The sequence below is a fragment of the Lepidochelys kempii genome, chromosome 16, assembly GCF_965140265.1.
Source record: "Lepidochelys kempii isolate rLepKem1 chromosome 16, rLepKem1.hap2, whole genome shotgun sequence".
In the NCBI taxonomy this organism is placed as follows: Eukaryota; Metazoa; Chordata; order Testudines; family Cheloniidae; genus Lepidochelys; species Lepidochelys kempii.
In genome coordinates, this window is record NC_133271.1 from 8277942 (window position 1) to 8296824 (window position 18883).

The 18883-nt window shown below is 50.0% G+C and overlaps 2 protein-coding genes across 2 annotated transcripts in view; one reads left to right on the top strand and one right to left on the bottom strand.

Annotated features, from left to right (window-relative positions):
- Positions 1–18883, top strand: part of ANAPC2 (anaphase promoting complex subunit 2) — a 32304-nt gene that overhangs the window by 6151 nt on the left and 7270 nt on the right. The window contains exons 4-7 of the mRNA XM_073314173.1: positions 3795–3969; positions 4157–4276; positions 4804–4921; positions 18530–18711. Coding sequence (XP_073170274.1) covers positions 3795–3969; positions 4157–4276; positions 4804–4921; positions 18530–18711 — 595 coding nt within the window. The remainder of the gene's footprint in view (positions 1–3794; positions 3970–4156; positions 4277–4803; positions 4922–18529; positions 18712–18883) is intronic.
- On the bottom strand, positions 12200–14048 carry LOC140899180 (uncharacterized). The gene is made up of 2 exons (XM_073314183.1): positions 13447–14048; positions 12200–12857 (listed from the first exon to the last, which is right to left on the bottom strand). Exons 1-2 carry the CDS (start codon positions 14027–14029, stop codon positions 12343–12345), a joined length of 1098 nt encoding a protein of 365 aa, XP_073170284.1. The 5' UTR covers positions 14030–14048; the 3' UTR covers positions 12200–12342.

Consider the following 18883-nt stretch of genomic DNA (forward strand, 5'->3'; position numbering starts at 1 on the left):
CTCATTCCATGAGCAAGTTAGTGATGGAAAGATAAGGGCGATGTCATTTGATTTGTAAAAATCTACAGAATCCTAATTTCAGTGGTGTCACCCTCTGTGTAGCAAGGCTGGGGGGACTCACTGCCCCTCAGCTCCGAGCTCCAGGTCCTCCAGTTGGTGGAAACAATGTCATCAGAAATGGGTATCATTCGAAAGCCCTTTATCCCACAAACACAATGGAACCAAACATGACAAACCTAGAACAATTATGTAGATATGTTTGTTTAAAAATCAGTGTTTTTTAAATTATACTTTACCACAGGGATACGTTGTTCACATAAAGATACCCATCTTTGGTAAACCTAGGGAAGTTAGCCTTGTCATGTAGGATTGAAAACATTTATTCATCAAAACCATCATCCATGTTGTCCCCATCTAGGGCACCATTGTTAGACATGTTGTCACACTGATCCTTGTTCATGCTGCACTCACACATCTCTGTGCAAGGCAGGTTGCTGGCCAAACGTTTGCAGCATCTGGTTTTTGCACGAGCATTTGATTAGCTAAACAATTGATTCAGGAGTGCATGATATTTACATGCAACTGGTGTGATCAGTCCATCCTCCAAGACCCATCCATGTCTGATGAGGAAGGTAGTTTTGGATGCGTTCAACCATCCCAGAGTCATTCCATGGCTTGATAATTTTCCCTCTTGATAGCAGGTAAAAATGCATCCCATGTTGGTTGGCAATTTTTCTCCATTTCTCTGCTTCTTGCAAAACATCCACCAACATAATTCTGCAAGTGTCGTAATGTTGGTCTTCAAATGGTAAACTTGGCACATGAACACGTCCAGTGCGTTTATGATCTCATCAGTGACTGTCTCAGGCATTCCAAGCACCTTCAGAGCAAGGAGAGAGTCTTCAGAGACTGAATCAAATGCCTTCTAGTAAGATAATGTGGCCTTTCCAGCCCACCTTCCAGTAATGCCAAATCCTGGGCATCAAAACCTGGCAGTGCAGTGGCTTTTTATGGTCCAAGTGATAGGAAAACACCTCTGAGGGATATACAGTGATTCTGTTCCCCCGCAGCAGGCACAAAAAGAATATTGCAGAAGTCTTGGGTAACATCTCACAGAGAGCACTAGAATGTCTTGATCTTGTGCAAAAAACTGGAGTTTAGTAGCACCTCTCACTGTGTCATTGATGGCATGCAAGATAATTTTAGTGTCCGCCTCCTCATGGGAAAAACAAAGAAACTCCATAGAACAGTGGGAGGCAGCATTTTTATTATGCTATGCGATGACATTCTTCAAGAAATTCTTCTCATGCTGGAGTGTGAGGTTCTCCACAGGGTGTGTGGTTAACTTGTCCTTTGTGTGGGTATGAGACAGTTCATTGTGATGTTGGCGATATTCGTGAAATCAATTATTTTGTATTGGACAAGTGTATACCTTGGAGTTTCTTCTTTCTGGTAATATTTTTTATTGATTCCTCTGCATACATGTCAAATACAAGGTGGACTTCATCATAGGTCCAGTATTTTCTATGTAGCCTCATAATGAAGTGTTCAGCCAAATCTCAGAAGGTGTAAACGGTTTGTTTCTCGAGAGCTTGTACCTCAGCCATACCATCTATGATTAGTATGCTGAAAGGCCTCTGTTTGGCATAAGGTATCAGTCACATTGTCAGTAGGTGCTGGCTTATGAAAACCATGCAATATGTGCATTCATTTGCTTTTTGCCTGGCCCATAAGTATTCTGTTGTATTCAAACGTCAATTGTGGTACCATGGAAAACTTGTATTTCCCAAAGTCACACACAGATCAACATCACACTGAGATCTGGACATGACCAGGAGATGAGCAAACAATGACCTGTCTGCAGTCAGCTGTGTAAGAGTCTTTGCCACCTTCACTCTGGCTTTATTCTTACATTTGAGCACAGCTGGAGTCTGTTCTTGATTGGGGCCCAAAGACTGAAGGAGCCTTGGATAATTCTTCGGGTTTTGAAGGCTTCTTACAAGTCATGATCCAAGGTAACCATTTGACTGACATCTTTAGCTGTCTTATCACTGAAGACTGCTTGGGTCAAGATATAAATAAGCTTTGGTCCATCAGATGTGAATGGATTGCAAGTGTGAGTAACCTCATCTTGTAGCTTAAAATTGTCCCTTCTTGGCATTTTACAGCGTTTAATGAGTCTGGATGGTGCATGGTTGCTTCTGGGAAAAGCATCCCAGCCATGCAGCCACTTAAACTTTACTTTCCATGCTATGCTCTTGCTAAGAGTGACTGCTTCATTCAGTTTCTCACCTGACTTACGTGCTGAAAGTTAGTGGATGCCTTTGGGTTCTGGCTTACCACAGGAGAAGCAGTGATCTTCTCAAAATGCATGCCACAGGACCTAGTATAAGGCGAGTCTCACCCACGGCTGGCACTTCTACCAGCATCTTACACTGAGCATCAAGAAATAGTTGATTTCCTCTCCAACCTTCCCAAATTCAGTTTATGGATGCATTTTTTATAGCATGTAAGGTACCACTGAGCATTGTGTTTAACCAAGTCTTCTGTAGTGGTATGCTCCAAAGATTGAGGAAGTAGTCAGTACTCGTTGTTTCCCCATTCATGCCTAAAAATGATCAAGACCAAAGTAAAAACAAGGATTTTGTAATAAATTACATTGAGATTATAATGAATTGTTATGTAGTATATATTTCGTAACTGTGCATATAGTATGCAGATGGATTCCCATAATTTTTGGCTGGATGCTGACAACTTAACCAGTGCCTCATTACAACTCTTGGCATAATAAAGAAGGCTGATAATCAGAACTACCGAACTGCTTCTTTTTTGCTGATGGCTCCATGTGGACAGTAAGGAGGGTGATAGGGTTTGTTGCCTGGTAGGAAATGCTACAGCCATCCCTAGTGCTGGCCCTGGGGATCCCTGCTGAGGAAGAGCCATTCATTCAAGGATGGGCATCCCCACGACTTTGTGAATGTCTGAGGAAATGTAGATCTTCAGCAGGTGGCAACTTGGTGCTGCAGCATCTGTCAGTGTACCTGAGGCACATCTCGGGAGGCTAGGAAATGCAGCTCCAGTCACCCCCCTCCCCCCCCCCCCTTCATAGGGATACACATACTTAATCACACGTGTCTCTCTCGCTCTCTCGTGCAGGTCTTGGAAGTCATCTTTGCTGCAGGTCTGGCTATTGACTTGCAATGATTTCATAGGGTACATGGTTAGTGGCTCAGAATATAGCATGTCTGCTGGACACATGAGATCTGTTGTGTTAGCAGGAGTGGCTTGTGGGATCTGTCTCATGGTGTTCCTGTGGCTTATTTCAAATCTGGCTGCATCTGCTAACTCACTCCCCCAATGCAGCTTCCTCTAGCTGCAGTGTTGGCTATTAGGGACCAATGATCTCTAGTCAGAGCTGGGTTTGGGCCATGGCAGAGGGCAATACTCTTCTCAGGAGGTTAGTGTGGAGTTGTGTGCCCTGGAAGCCTGCTGTGAATGTCATAGATTCCAAGGCCAGAGGCATCATTGGAATCAGCTAATCTGACCTCCTGTGTAATACAGGCCAGAGAACTTCCCCAAAATAATTCCTACAGCAGATCTTTTGCTCCAGTCTTGATTTAAAAATTGTCAGGTGATGGAGAATGCACCATGACCCTTAGTAAATTGTTCCAATGGCTAATTACTGTCACTGTTAAAAAATGTACACCTTATTTCCAGTCCGCTGAAGGTGCATGGGATGATGGCTGGCACCGTTGGGTTGTGCGGCTCTCTCTATTTTCCTTCTCGTTGTGCAGTGGATCGAGAAGGTGATTGGCTGGCTTAGCAGAGTGTTCCTGCAGGACAGCCCCATGGCCCACTCCACCCCAGAGGCCAGCAGCACCCTGAAGCGCTGGAGGTGCCATGTCCAGAGGTTCTTCTACCGCATCTATGCCAGCATGCGCATTGAGGAGCTCTTCAGCATCATCCGTGGTGAGCATGACCCCTGCCTGCTGCCCAGGCCGTGTTGACTTGCTCTTTCCTTGCCTGCCAGCCCAGACCTGCCTCGTGGCCATGCAGCCCTGCTTTCCCCTCCTCATGTGCCCTAGGACGTCTTGTGCTCTCCCATCGCCTCCTTATGGGGCCTGGCACCTTTTCTGACTGCTCTTTTTGTTTGCAGATTTTCCAGAGTCAAAGCCAGCTGTGGAGGATCTCAAGTTCTGCCTGGAAAGGACCAATCAGAGGCAGCAGCTGCTCAGCTCCCTGAAAAGCGCTCTGGAAATGCGACTTCTTCATCCTGGTGAGTGTTTCATCCCTCATGTGTCCCCAGGGCCTGGGCATGGGCCCTGAAGGGGCTGTGCGTGTGCAAGTGGGGATATCCTGAAGAGCAGCTCTGCCACTGCATCCAGGGGCATGGCACGGTGAGTGTGTGGTAACCATGTCCCTGCCCCCTCCACGCTAGGGCATTCTTGGGTAACAGTGTGTTGTAGGAATGCCCTGTCCCACACCTCAAGGTTCCCTTTCCTGTGCAGTGCAGCAAGGAATCAAGATAGAAGGTTGTCTTTGCTTGAAGGCTTCTCCAGAGTGCTGCATGGGCTGAGCGCTTAGTCTGTGCTGAGCTGGTTTCCAATAGCCCCAATGCAGCTTCCCTGGTTGGAGTCTGCTGTCCAGACACATGGAGCTTTGTCCCTCCATCTGACCAGGGCACTGCAGCAAGCACCTCCCCTCCAGCTCTCTGGATCTAACTAAGGCTCCCTTAGGGCCCTTCCTGGGTCTGAGCTTTGCTCTCTGCTCTGAGACTCTGCCTGTCCTCCTCCCTTGCTTTAGGAGTCAACACATCGGACATCATTACTCTCTACATCTCGGCCATCAAGGCCTTGCGAGAACTGGACCCCTCCATGGTTATCCTGGAGGTAGCCTGTGAGCCCATCAGGAAGTACCTGAGGTAAGTGTGAATGGGACAATTTAATGAATCTGCTGATCTGCCAGTAGATTTTAAAGCTGAAACCTAACACATCAAACTGGCAGATCTAGTTTAAGTGTTGTAGCTGGTAAAGGGATAGAACTTAATTAGGGTAACCCCTTTTTACTGAGTCCAGGGAGCGCTAGCTTATTAATTTTAAGTTCTAGGTTTTTTACCTTGGACAGTATTTCTCAAATCAGGACACTTGGTTATTCTTAGCCAATTAACAGTTTATTAAATTCACAAAGAACCACCTCAGTAAACAATCATCCATTAAGCATAGATACAGCAAACACTTTAGGCATGTACAGAACACAAAATACACATGCAGTGTTGTGATTAACACAGATCTGTTTTGGGGCCCAAGCAGCTATACCAAGGAATAATTGACTTACAATCTCAGGCTATTGACTCTTTAGCACTCTAATACGTTTGTCCCACTTCCAATAATTCTACATGCACTTGACTTAAGGCATGACTAAGAATGTGGTCCCTGCTATTGGGATTGTTTGGTATGAAGAGGACTAATTTAAAACATCAAGAGCAATTGCTTAAAGTTGTTGTGTAAGTTTTTCTTAGGCCAGTTTGCTTGGTTTTATAAAGGAGGAATATGCATATAACATTAGTTAGTTAAAATCCAAGTATCTTTACTTGAGGTCTCATTAGAAAGAACGTAGTCCCAACAAGATGGCTCTCTTAGTCATGTTAAACAACACAGAGAAATACAATCTCTAAATAAAATCTCATCACTTTGTAATCCTGGTTAACAGTTGGATCGGGAGAGTCTGTCCATGTGGCTGGTACAGGTGTCGCTAGCATGTCTGGGTTCTGCAGTGTATCTGTGGGGTTCAGTCAGAACTCTGTCCTGTGACCCTGGAGGAAGGCAGAGGCTGTCTGGAACAGAGTCTGTAACAATAATCTACAATGGGTGGTTTCAGCACTTCCTTTCTGTTTGTGGTGGTGGCTCTGCCCTTTTGTGTGCCTTCTTTAATCTCTGGATGAGGGATCAAAATGAAAGTCACAAACCCCGACATTCAGGGATACTCTCTCCCTGTGGTCTCAGCAAAGAAGGGCGTGGTAAGTCTACAGTGCTGCCAAAGATCTAGCCCCAACATAGGGAGAGTTGGGGAAATCGCTCTGGCTGGGTGTCTCAGCCCTTGGCTATACTACACAGTTTTGTCGGCAAAAGGCAGCTTTTGTCGACAAAACAGTGGAAGTGTACGCATTACAAAGGTCCTCCCACTGACAAAACTCCTGCTTTGCCGACAAAATAAAACCACCTCGATGAGAGGTGTAGAGCTTTTTGTAGCAAAGGTAGATCGAAAAAGCGTCAATGTAGACACTGCATTCATTAAATCGTCGTAACTGGCCTCCAGGAGGTATCCCACAGTGCCCACCATGACTGTTCTGCTCACTGTTTTGAATGCCGCTCCCCTGCATCCAGCTACACAGGCATGTGCCCCTCCCCTTTCAAAGCCCTAGGAAGCATTGAAATCCCACAGTGTGGAGAGCTCACATAGCTACTGCGCAGCTGAGCATGCGGGCTCCTGGCAGCAAACGCATTCCTGCCTGGACTACAGGGGGAGGGGGTGGATCTCCTTGGTCTGTGGGGAGAGGAGGCTGTGGGAGAACTTGTGGGAGAATCAAAATATTAATGCGGAATCCTGCTCTCCTGGGCTAGGACCACAGGGGCAGGCAGGCAGGATGGGCTGCTGCTGGGTGTGGGTAAGAGACTTGTGCTGTGCAGAGTGGGGATGGAGGTGGGGGGCTGATGTCAGGGTGTCCCCCTCCCCCTGCCGGTGGTGGTGGAGGAACATGAGGACACCAGCTCCCTGTGCACCAGATTCTGTCTCAGGATTGGTTGTTTCTGGCTGCTGTCTGAACTTAGAGACAGCATGCTGACACACTCTCTCCCCCAGCACACACACTTTCCCAACACTCGCGTGCACGCACACTCTCTCTCTCTCCCCCCTCCCCTCCCCCTCAGCAATGTCAGTTTGGTCAGATTACTGAGTGCTACTTTAAAAAGTGATTTACAGTGTGTTCCTTTTCGGGCACACTCAGCAATCATTATAAGGTACAAACAAACAGTGCCAGGCTCAGCACACTACAGCAACACACATTACTGTGCCTCAGTGTTAAAATACTCCTTCAAGGCCTCTCTCAGCCGAATAGTTGCTCATTGGGCTCCTCTTCTAGCCTTGTGTTTGTAATGCACAGCACAATACTGAAGAGCAGCGCAGGATCCATGCTTTCTGACAGACACGGCTGGGCTGCAGGTTACCAGGGCAATTGAAAAGCAGCTGGCAATCTAGTAGGATGCCCATATGATTGAGAAACCTTCATCATGTGACATTGTCCCTGCCCCATGTGGCATTGCAAACCCTTCCCAAAGCACCCTGCAGCCAGTTACATGGTGGGATAGCTACCCACAGTGCACTGCTCTCTGTGTGGTGCAAGAGGTGCTATTGTGGCTGTGCTCTGCCGACACAAGAAGCATAGTGTGGACATGCAACAGCGGTTTAATTACAGTGGTGGCTGTACATCGGTGTAACTTGCGTCGACAAAACTCTGTAGTGTAGACAAGGCCTGAGTGAGGCACGGCCTGTCCATCTTACCTGGAGTCGGCTGTACTCTTCTCCAGGTTGAGGTGAAGGTCTCCAAGCTAGGAGTTCTGTCTGTGGCTTCAGGGTCACTCCTGCAGTCCCCTGCTTTGGGCAAACCTGCTCCTCCTGCACCTGCTAACTGCAGCCTTCTCCCTGTCATACAAGACTGACAGGGCTGGAGGGGCAGGGCTAGCCCCTACCACCAGGACTTCTCTGGCATCTTCCTCTCCTGTGTGGGGTCTGTATGCCCCATCACACTATCCACGTGAGCATGGCTAGTTCTGGGCTCCTGCACAGTGACCTCAAGTTCTAACCCGCAACAACGTGTAATTGGAGGAGGGCAAGTCTGTTGTTTTTATTGGACACTTGCTAATGGCTCTCGGGTTTCAGGTGTTTCTGTGCTACTTCCATCGATACCCAGTAGATGGTGCTGAAGTATAGTGAATTCCTCTGATCCTTTTCTTGTTGGTGGGTTTTTGTTTGTTTCATTCATTTCAATCATTGTACTGCTGTATTACCCAGACTATTAACTGGAATGACCCACTCTTTAAGCAATGGTGTTTATTATTGCAAAGCTATGCCCTGGTTAGATGCTCATACCTTTCAATATTCTGTTTTACTCCATACAACTCAGAGATTGCAAGGCCAAAAGGAACCATTGTGATCATCTAGTGTGACCATCTTTCTTACACAGGCCAGAGGTCTTCCTCAACATAATTCCTAGAGCAGACCTTTTAGAAGAACATCCAGTCTTGACTGAAAAATTGTCAGTGATAGAGAATCCACCACAACCCTTGGTAGATTGTTCCACAGCTAATTACTCTCACTGGTAAAAAAATGTATATCTTCTTTCTAGCCTGAATTTGTCTCACTCCTAGCCATTGGATCATGTTGGACCTTTCTCGCCTAGATTGAAGAGCCCATTATTAAATATTTGTTCCCCATGTAGGTGTGACGAAGTGGGGCTGTTCTTAATGTTCTCTCTGAATACTGTGTGGGTGCCTCAGTTTCCCCTATGCATTTCTTAAGTATCTAGGTGGTGGGATAAGCTGTGTGATTGTTGCAGAGCCTTAGGGTATGTCTACACTATGGAATAAGGTCGAATTTATAGAAGTCGTTTTTTTAGAAATCGGTTTTATATATTCGAGTATGTGTGTCCCCACAGAAAATGCTCTAAGTGCATTAAGTGCATTAACTCGGCGGAGCGCTTCCACAGTACCGAGGCTAGAGTCGACTTCCGGAGCGTTGCACTGTGGGTAGCTATCCCACAGTTCCCGCAGTCTCCGCTGCCCATTGGAATTCTGGGTTGAGATCCCAATGCCTAATGGGGCTAAAACATTGTCGCGGGTGGTTCTGGGTACATATCGTCAGGCCCCCGTTCCCTCCCTCCCTCCGTGAAAGCAAGGACAGACAATCGTTTCACGCCTTTTTTCCTGAGTTACCTGTGCAGACGCCATACCACGGCAAGCATGGAGCCCGCTCAGGTAACCGTCACCCTATGTCTCCTGGGTGCTGGCAGACGCGGTACGGCATTGCTGCACAGTAGCAGCAACCCATTGCCTTGTGGCAGGAGACGGTACAGTACGACTGGTAGCCGTCATCGTCATGTCCGAGGTGCTCCTGGCCACGTCGGCTGGGAGCGCCTGGGCAGACATGGGCGCAGGGACTAAATTTGGAGTGACTTGACCAGGTCATTCTCTTTAGTCCTGCAGTCAGTCCTATTGAACCGTCTTATGGTGAGCGGGCAGGCGATACGGACTGCTAGCAGTCGTACTGTACCATCTTCTGCCGAGCAGCCATGAGATGTGGATGGCATGCAGTCCTTCTGCACCATCTGCTGCCAGCCAAAGATGTAAAAGATAGATGGAGTGGATCAAAACAAGAAATAGACCAGATTTGTTTTGTACTCATTTGCTTCCCCCCCTCCCCTGTCTAGGGGACTCATTCTTCTAGGTCACACTGCAGTCACTCACAGAGAAGGTGCAGCGAGGTAAATCTAGCCATGTATCAATCAGAGGCCAGGCTAACCTTCTTGTTCCAATAAGGACAAAAACTTAGGTGCACCATTTCTTATTGGAACCCTCTGTGAAGTCCTGCCTGAAATACTCCTTGATGTAAAGCCACCCCCTTTGTTGATTTTAGCTCCCTGAAGCCAACCCTGTAAGCCGTGTCGTCAGTCGCCCCTCCCGGCGTCAGAGCAACGGCAAACAATCAGGCATCTGAGAGTGCTGTCCAGAGCAGTCACAATGGAGCACTCTGATGGGGCTAAAACATTGTCGCGGGTGGTTCTGGGTACGTATCGTCAGGCCCCCGTTCCCTCCCTCCCTCCGTGAAAGCAAGGACAGACAATCATTTCGCGCCTGTTTTCCTGAGTTACCTGTGCAGACGCCATACCACGGCAAGCATGGAGCCCGCTCAGGTAACCGTCACCCTATGTCTCCTGGGTGCTGGCAGACGCGGTACGGCATTGCTGCACAGTAGCAGCAACCCATTGCCTTGTGGCAGCAGACGGTACAGTACGACTGGTAGCCATCATCGTCATGTCCGAGGTGCTCCTGGCCACGTCGGCTGGGAGCGCCTGGGCAGACATGGGCGCAGGGACTAAATTTGGAGTGACTTGACCAGGTCATTCTCTTTAGTCCTGCAGTCAGTCCTATTGAACCGTCTTATGGTGAGCGGGCAGGCGATACGGACTGCTAGCAGTCGTACTGTACCATCTTCTGCCAGGCAGGCAAGAGATGAGGATGGCTAGCAGTCGTACTGTACCATCTTCTGCCAGGCAGCCATGAGATGTGGATGGCATGCAGTCCTTCTGCACCATCTGCTGCCAGCCAAAGATGTAAAAGATAGATGGAGTGGGTCAAAACAAGAAATAGACCAGATTTGTTTTGTACTCATTTGCCTCCTCCCCTGTCTAGGGGACTCATTCCTCTAGGTCACACTGCAGTCACTCACAGAGAAGGTGCAGCGAGGTAAATCTAGCCATGTATCAATCAGAGGCCAGGCTAACCTTCTTGTTCCAATAAGGACAAAAACTTAGGTGCACCATTTCTTATTGGAAGCCTCCGTGAAGTCCTGCCTGAAATACTCCTTGATGTAAAGACACCCCCTTTGTTGATTTTAGCTCCCTGAAGCCAACCCTGTAAGCCGTGTCGTCAGTCGCCCCTCCCTCCGTCAGAGCAATGGCAGACAATCGTTCCGCGCCTTTTTTCTGTGCGGACGCCATACCAAGGCAAGCATGGAGGCCGCTCAGCTCATTTTGGCAATTAGGAGCACATTAAACACCACACGCATTATCCAGCAGTATATGCAGCACCAGAACCTGGCAAAGCGATACCGGGCGAGGAGGCGACGTCAGCACGGTCACGTGAGTGATCAGGACATGGACACAGATTTCTCTGAAAGCATGGGCCCTGCCAATGCATGCATCATGGTGCTAATGGGGCAGGTTCATGCTGTGGAACGCCGATTCTGGGCTCGGGAAACAAGCACAGACTGGTGGGACCGCATAGTGTTGCAGGTCTGGGACGATTCCCAGTGGCTGCGAAACTTTTGCATGCGTAAGGGCACTTTCATGGAACTTTGTGACTTGCTTTCCCCTGCCCTGAGGCGCATGAATACCAAGATGAGAGCAGCCCTCACAGTTGAGAAGCGAGTGGCGTTAGCCCTGTGGAAGCTTGCAACGCCAGACAGCTACCGGTCAGTTGGGAATCAATTTGGAGTGGGCAAATCTACTGTGGGGGCTGCTGTGATGCAAGTAGCCCACGCAATCAAAGATCTGCTGATATCAAGGGTAGTGACCCTGGGAAATGTGCAGGTCATAGTGGATGGCTTTGCTGCAATGGGATTCCCTAACTTTGGTGGGGCCATAGACGGAACCCATATCCCTATCTTGGCACCAGAGCACCAAGCCGCCGACTACATAAACCGGAAGGGGTACTTTTCGATAGTGCTGCAAGCTCTGGTGGATCACAAGGGACGTTTCACCAACATCAACGTGGGATGGCCGGGAAAGGTGCATGATGCTCGCATCTTCAGGAACTCTGGTCTGTTTCAAAAGCTGCAGGAAGGGACTTTATTCCCAGACCAGAAAATAACTGTTGGGGATGTTGAAATGCCTATATGTATCCTTGGGGACCCAGCCTACCCCTTAATGCCATGGCTCATGAAGCCGTACACAGGCAGCCTGGACAGTAGTCAGGAGCTGTTCAACTACAGGCTGAGCAAGTGCAGAATGGTGGTAGAATGTGCATTTGGACGTTTAAAGGCGCGCTGGCGCAGTTTACTGACTCGCTTAGACCTCAGCGAAACCAATATTCCCACTGTTATTACTGCTTGCTGTGAGCTACATAATATCTATGAGAGTAAGGGGGAGATGTTTATGGCGGGGTGGGAGGTTGAGGCAAATCGCCTGGCTGCTGGTTACGCGCAGCCAGACACCAGGGCGGTTAGAAGAGCACAGGAGGGCGCGGTACGCATCAGAGAAGCTTTGAAAACCAGTTTCATGACTGGCCAGGCTACGGTTTGAAAGTTCTGTTTGTTTCTCCTTGATGAAACGCCCCGCCCCTTGGTTCACTCTACTTCCCTGTAAGCTAACCACCCGCCCCTCCTCCCTTCAATCACTGCTTGCAGAGGCAATAAAGTCATTGTTGCTTCACATTCATGCATTCTTTATTCATTCATCACACAAATAGGGGGATGACTACCAAGGTAGCCCAGGAGGGGTGGTGGAGGAGGGAAGGAAAATGCCACACAGCACTTTAAGCACAGCACTTTAAAAGTTTACAACTTTAAAATTTATTGAATGACAGCCTTCTTTTTTTTGGGCAATCCTCTGCGGTGGAGTGGCTGGTTGGCCGGAGGCCCCCCCCACCGCGTTCTTGGGCGTCTGGGTGTGGAGGCTATGGAACTTGGGGAGGAGGGCGGTTGGTTACAGAGGGGCTGCAGTGGCAGTCTGTGCTCCAGCTGCCTTTGCTGCAGCTCAACCATACACTGGAGCATACTGGTTTGGTCCTGCAGCAGCCTCAGCATTGAATCCTGCCTCCTCTCATCACGCTGCCGCCACATTTGAGCTTCAGCCCTCTCTTCAGACCGCCACTTACTCTCTTCAGCCAGCCACCTCTCCTCCCGGTCATTTTGTGCTTTCCTGCACTCTGACATTATTTGCCTCCACGCATTCGTCTGTGCTCTGTCAGTGTGGGAGGACAGCATGAGCTCGGAGAACATTTCATCGCGAGTGTGTTTTTTTTTCTTTCTAAGCTTCACTAGCCTCTGGGAAGGAGAAGATCCTGTGATCATTGAAACACATGCAGCTGGTGGAGGAAAAAAAAAGGGACAGCGGTATTTAAAAAGACACATTTTATAAAACAGTGGCTACAGTCTTTCAGGGTAAACCTTGCTGTTAACATTACATACATAGCACATGTGCTTTCGTTACAAGGTCGCATTTTGCCTCCTCCCACTGCGTGACTACCCCCTCAACCTTCCCCCCTCCCTGTGGCTAACAGCGGGGAACATTTCTGTTTAGCCACAGGCAAACAGCCCAGCAGGCATGGGCTCCTCTGAGTGTCCCCTGAAGAAAAGCACTCTATTTCAACCAGGTGACCATGAATTAGATCTCACTCTCCTGAGGATAACACAGAGAGATAAAGAACGGATGTTGTTTGAATGCCAGCAAACATACACTGCAATGCTTTGTTCTACAATGATTCCCGAGTACGTGTTACTGGCCTGGAGTGGTAAAGTGTCCTACCATGAAGGACGCAATAAGGCTGCCCTCCCCAGAAACCTTTTGCAAAGGCTTTAGGACTACATCTAGGAGAACCGCAAATGCCAGGGCAAAGTAACCCTTTCACATGCTTGCTTTTAAACCATGTATAGTATTTTAAAAGGTACACTCACCAGAGGTCCCTTCTCCGCCTGCTGGGTCCAGGAGGCAGCCTTGGGTGGGTTCGGGGGGTACTGGCTCCAGGTCTAGGGTGAGAAACAGTTCCTGGCTGTCGGAAAAACCGGTTTCTCCGCTTGCTTGCTGTGAGCTATCTACAACCTCCTCCTCCTCATCATCTTCTTCGTCCCCAAAACCTGCTTCCGTATTGCCTCCATCTCCATTGAAGGAGTCAAACAACACGGCTGGGGTAGTGGTGGCTGAACCCCCTAAAATGGCATGCAGCTCATCATAGAAGCGGCATGTTTGGGGCTCTGACCCAGAGCGGCTGTTCGCCTCTCTGGTTTTCTGGTAGGCTTTCCTCAGCTCCTTCAGTTTCACGTGGCACTGCTTCGGGTCCCTGTTATGGCCTCTGTCCTTCATGCCCTGGGAGATTTTGACAAAGGTTTTGGCATTTCGAAAACTGGAACGGAGTTCTGATAGCACGGATTCCTCTCCCCAAACAGCGATCAGATCCCGTACCTCCCGTTCGGTCCATGCTGGAGCTCTTTTGCGATTCTGGGACTCCATCATGGTCACCTGTGCTGATGAGCTCTGCATGGTCACCTGCAGCTTGCCACGCTGACCAAACAGGAAATGAGATTCAAAAGTTCGCGGTTCTTTTCCTGTCTACCTGACCAGTGCATCTGAGTTGAGAGTGCTGTCCAGAGCGGTCATAATGGAGCACTCTGGGATAGCTCCCGGAGGCCAATACCATCGAATTGTGTCCACAGTACCCCAAATTCGAGCCGGCAACGTCGATTTAAGCGCTAATCCACTTGTCAGGGATGGAGTAAGGAAATCGATTTTAAGAGCCCTTTAAGTCGAAATAAAGGGCTTCATTGTGTGGACGGGTGCAGGTTTACATCGATTTAACGCTGCTAAATTCGACCTAAAGTCCTCGTGTAGACCAGGGCTTAGAGGGCCAGTGTGAAGCTGTCTAGACAGAGAATGGCTACACCCTTTCTCCTGGCAGCTGATGGCCTGGGCCCCTCCCCTGCAAGGTGTGAGCTGAAGGTGTTGGAGAACAAAGAGATCAGGTGGCCTCCTGGCCTGGGAAAGAGACAAAGGTGAGAGGAGGGCCTGGAGAGTTCAGTTTGGAGGTGGCCGGGGAAATGGAGGGAGGACCAGAGGAGGCTCTGGCCTCCCTGCCCCCCAAGATGGACCTGACTGAGGGGTCCTGTTCTCTGTACCTACAAGCTCTGTGTTAGACCATGTTCCTGTTGTCTAATAAACCTTCTGTTTTACTGGCTGGCTGAGAGTCACGTCTGACTGCAGAATTGGGGTGCAGGGCCACTGGCTTCCCCAGAAACCCTGCCTGTACAGATTCGCTGTGGGAAGCGCACGGTGTGAGAAGGGGATGCTGAATGCTCTGAGGTCAAAGGAAGGTCAAAGCTGTGTAAGCTTCTTGCCCTGGAGACAGTCTGCTCACAGAGAGGAGGCTCCCCTAGAGTCCTGACAGGCTTCATATGGAGTAGTTCCAGAGCATCGCCCGGTGACTCCGTGACAACTGGTGGCAGTGGGGGCATGTACTGCACCCCATGAATGGTGCTTCTTGCAGTAAGTGACTGGGGAGCAGTAAATTGAAGGGGGATTAACAAGGACCAGGCGTGCTGTGAAGGCTCAGAGAGGGGCGGTTTCGGGGCGAAGGAGCTACGCTTAACCCCTGGGAGAGTATGACCAGCAAGAAGGACTGTTGCAGTAATGGGATCCCCCTGAGGACTGCAGTGTGCAGTCTCAGGGGCGGAGGAGTCTGCGGCTTGACCCTGGAGAGGTGGTGACCTGGAGAAGGGCTGGCACACTAGAGGTTCTTCCTGGAAACTGTGGGGAGCTGAGAGCACACTGGCCTGCGAGTCCACAACAACTTGGGAACAGCGAAGTGATGGCCTATCACCATCTCCTTAAGAAGGACATTGTAAACCTGTGCCAAAAGAGAGGGTTACGCATTGGAAAGTTCACCAAAGCACAGTTAATTGTGCAGCTGCAGGACGATGACCGCTCTAAGGAGCAGATTCCTGACCCAAATGGGGCTACAAGAGGATCTGGGAGCAGCTGGAGTGGCAGCCAGGCATCCCCAAGAGTCCTGTCCCCAACCAGATGGGGGTCTTCAAGATTGGGCTCCTCATCAGGGGATCGGAGATGGATGGGATTGGAGCTGAGTCTGAGAGAGTGAGAGGACCGTGAGAGACAGCAAGAGCCCGAGGAAGAGCTGCAGGAGCAACAGCAGCAGCATGAACTGGCAATGGTGGATCACTTCACTGAGCTGGGAGCCAATCCTCCCATCAGGTGTCCCACGTTCAGAGTCACTGGGAAAACAGCCCAGAACCTGGAGAGAGAGGTCAAGGACATGCTGGTTTTAGAGGTGATCCAGCTGTTCCACAGCCTATGGGCCTCCCCTGTGGGGCTGGTCCCCAAGAAAGATGGGTCGATCCAATTCTGTGTGGACTATTGGAAGCTTAATGCCATCACCGTGTCTGATGCCTGCCCCGTGCCTAGGCCTGGTGAGATTCTAGACAGGCTCGGGGGGGGGGGGGAGCTCATTACCTCTCTACTATGGATCTCACCAAGGGCGACTGGCAGGTGCCTTTGGGTCCAGATGCCAGGTTGAAATCTGCCTTGACCTACCCCTTTGCGGCTCTTTGAGTTCCTGGTCCTGCCTTTCGACCTCAAGGGGGCGTCAGCCACCTCCCAGCACCGGGTGGATTGGTTACTGAGGGGGATGGAGAACTTGGCCCTGGCGTGCATTGATGACATCTGTGTCTTTAGCCAGACCTGGGAGGAACACGTGTCCCGGGTGAAGAGGGTGCTGGGCTGCCCCAAGGGGACAAGACTGATGGTAAAAGCTGAAAAGTGTAAGGTGGAGATGATCAGAGATTGGCCTGTTCCCCAGACCAAGAAACAGGTCCAGGCCTTTATTGGGATGGCGGGGTACTACTGGAGGTTTGTAGCCCACTTGAGCTCCCTAGCTGCCCCCATCACTGAGCTATGTAAGAAGGGGGAGCCATACAAGCTGGTCTGGACCGAACAGTGCCAGAGGGCTCTGTGTGTTGAAGGAGGCTCTAATCCATGGGCCGGTAAATCTGGTAAACCCAGACTTTGCCAAGGCCTTTACAGTGTTCACCAACGCCTCAGACTCAGGGCTGGGTGTGGTGCTGATGCAAGCCAATGCTAAGTGGGAGAGACACCCCATCGGGTACCTGAGCAAGAAGTGCTGCCCCGGGAGCAGAATTATGTGGCCATAGAGAAGAAATGCTTGGCCATGGTGCAGGCCCTTAAAAAGCTGCGGCTGTACCTATTTGGGCTTCGCTTTACTGTGTATACTGACCACTCTGCCCTGATGTGGCTGCATCCAATGAAAGGGGCTGATGCCGAGCTGCTGGTGACACACCTGGTCAGAGGGTGGCCAAGGTCAAGATGGGGGCAGTTAACCAAGAGAGCCTGAATCACAGCCCTCCAGACTGGAGCGCTGGAAGAAGACCTGGTCCCAGTTTGAACCCCAGGGGTTTTGGGATGGCAAAAGGGCAAGGGCCGCATAAACCTTCCCAAATGCAGCCTGCGAGTGCCATCGAGCATGCCCAACCTAAGGTGGGCCTGAAACTGGAAGGGTCTGGTGTAACTCTCTCCAAGAAATTGGAGAGATGCATGGGAACGTTGGTGGGTTCGAACTTCCCCAGGTCACCGGCTAAAGTGACCCCATTCAGTTCGGTCTCAAAGGGGAGAGAGATGTGACGAAGTGGGACTGTTCTTAATGTTCTCTCTGAATACTCTGTGGGTGCCTCAGTTTCCCCAATGCATTTCTTAAGTATCTGGGTGGTGGGATAAGCTGTGTGATTGTTGCAGAACCTTAGAGGGCCAGTGTGAGGCTGTCTAGACAGAGAATGGCCGACACCCTGTCTCCTGGCAACTGATGGCCTGGGCCTCTCCCCTGCAAGGTGTGAGCTGAAGGTATTGGAGAACAAAGAGATCAGGTGGCCTCCTGGCCCCGGAAAGAGACAAAGGCGAGAGGAGGGGCTGTAGAGTTTCAGTTTGGAGGTGGCAGGAGAAATGGAGGGAGGGCCAGAGGAGGCTCTGGCTCCCCCCCGCCCCGAAGATGGACCTGACTGAGGGGTCCTGTTCTCTGTACCTACAATCTCTGTGTTAGACCATGTTCCTGTTGTCTAATAAACCTTCTGTTTTACTGCCTGGCTGAGAGTCACGTCTGACTGCAGAATTGGGGTGCAGGGCCACTGGCTTCCCCAGAAACCCTGCCTGTACAGACTCGCTGTGGGAAGCGCACGGTGTGAGAAGGGGATGCTGAATGCTCTGAGGTCAAAGGAAGGTCAAAGCTGTGTAAGCTTCTTGCCCTGGAGACAGTCTGCTCACAGAGAGGAGGCTCCCCTAGAGTCCTGACAAGCTTCATATGGAGTAGTTCCAGAGCATCGCCCGGGGGCTCTGTGACAGTAGGTACTTGAAGACTGTAGTCAGGTCATCCCTTAACCTTCTCTTTCTTGAGCTAAATAGATTGAACTCCTTGAGTCTGTCACTATAAAGCATGTTTTCTTATCCTATAATCGTTCTCATGGCTCTTCTCCGAACCCTCTCCAATTTATCAACATCCTTCTTGAATTGAGCACACCAGAAACGTACACAGGATTCCAGCAGCAGTCACACCAGTGCCAAATACCGAGGTGAAATAAGATTCCCCTGTCTATGCTTCCCAGGTTCATATTAGCTCTTTTGGTCACATAAGGAGCTCATGTTAGGCTGATTTATCCACCACAACCCCCAGATCCTTTTCAGAGTCACTGCTTTCCAGGATAGAGGCCCCCACCCTGTAAGCATGGTTTACGTTCTTTTTTCTGAGGTGTATACATTTGCATTTAGCCACATTTAAAATGCATATTGTTTGCCTGCGCCCAGTTTACCAAGTGCTCTGGTCCTCTTCGTTAGTGACCTGTGCAGTTAATAATTTACTACTCCCCCAGTTTTTGTGTTTGTCATCTGTACATCTCATGCCAGGCTGGTCTGTGCTTACTCCTTTGCTGACCCCCCCACCCCATTTGATCTCCTGCTTTCGGACAGGACCAGGGAGGACACAGTGCGGCAAATTGTGGCAGGTCTAACGGGCGATGCCGAAGGGTCTGGTGACTTAGCCAATGAGCTTTCGAAAGCTGACCCAGTGACGCTGGAAAATGGCCAGGAGAGTGACGATGACATCTCTGAGCCAGAGGACTGGCTGCCTGACCCAGTTGATGCTGACCCAGGTTAGACACTAGGATCGGAGCAGCTGCCCCCATCCTGACCTGAACGTTCTGCAGCCCATGACTTCCTCCTTGTTCCCTTTTATGGTGGTGTGAGCGCTGCTTGTCCCCAGGCCCTCCGTGGGGCCGAGCCTGGGGAGGTGGGGAGACTGTCTCTCATGTTCTGTTCTGGCTT

Bases quoted from the DNA above. Each gene is read 5' to 3' on its own strand.
- LOC140899180 (XM_073314183.1), bottom strand. From the start codon at position 14,029: ATGCAGAGCTCATCAGCACAGGTGACCATGATGGAGTCCCAGAATCGC. The intron at 12,858-13,446 runs GTGAGTGTACCT...TTCCTCCACCAG, and splicing joins AGGCGGAGAAGGGACCTCTG to CTGCATGTGTTTCAATGATC.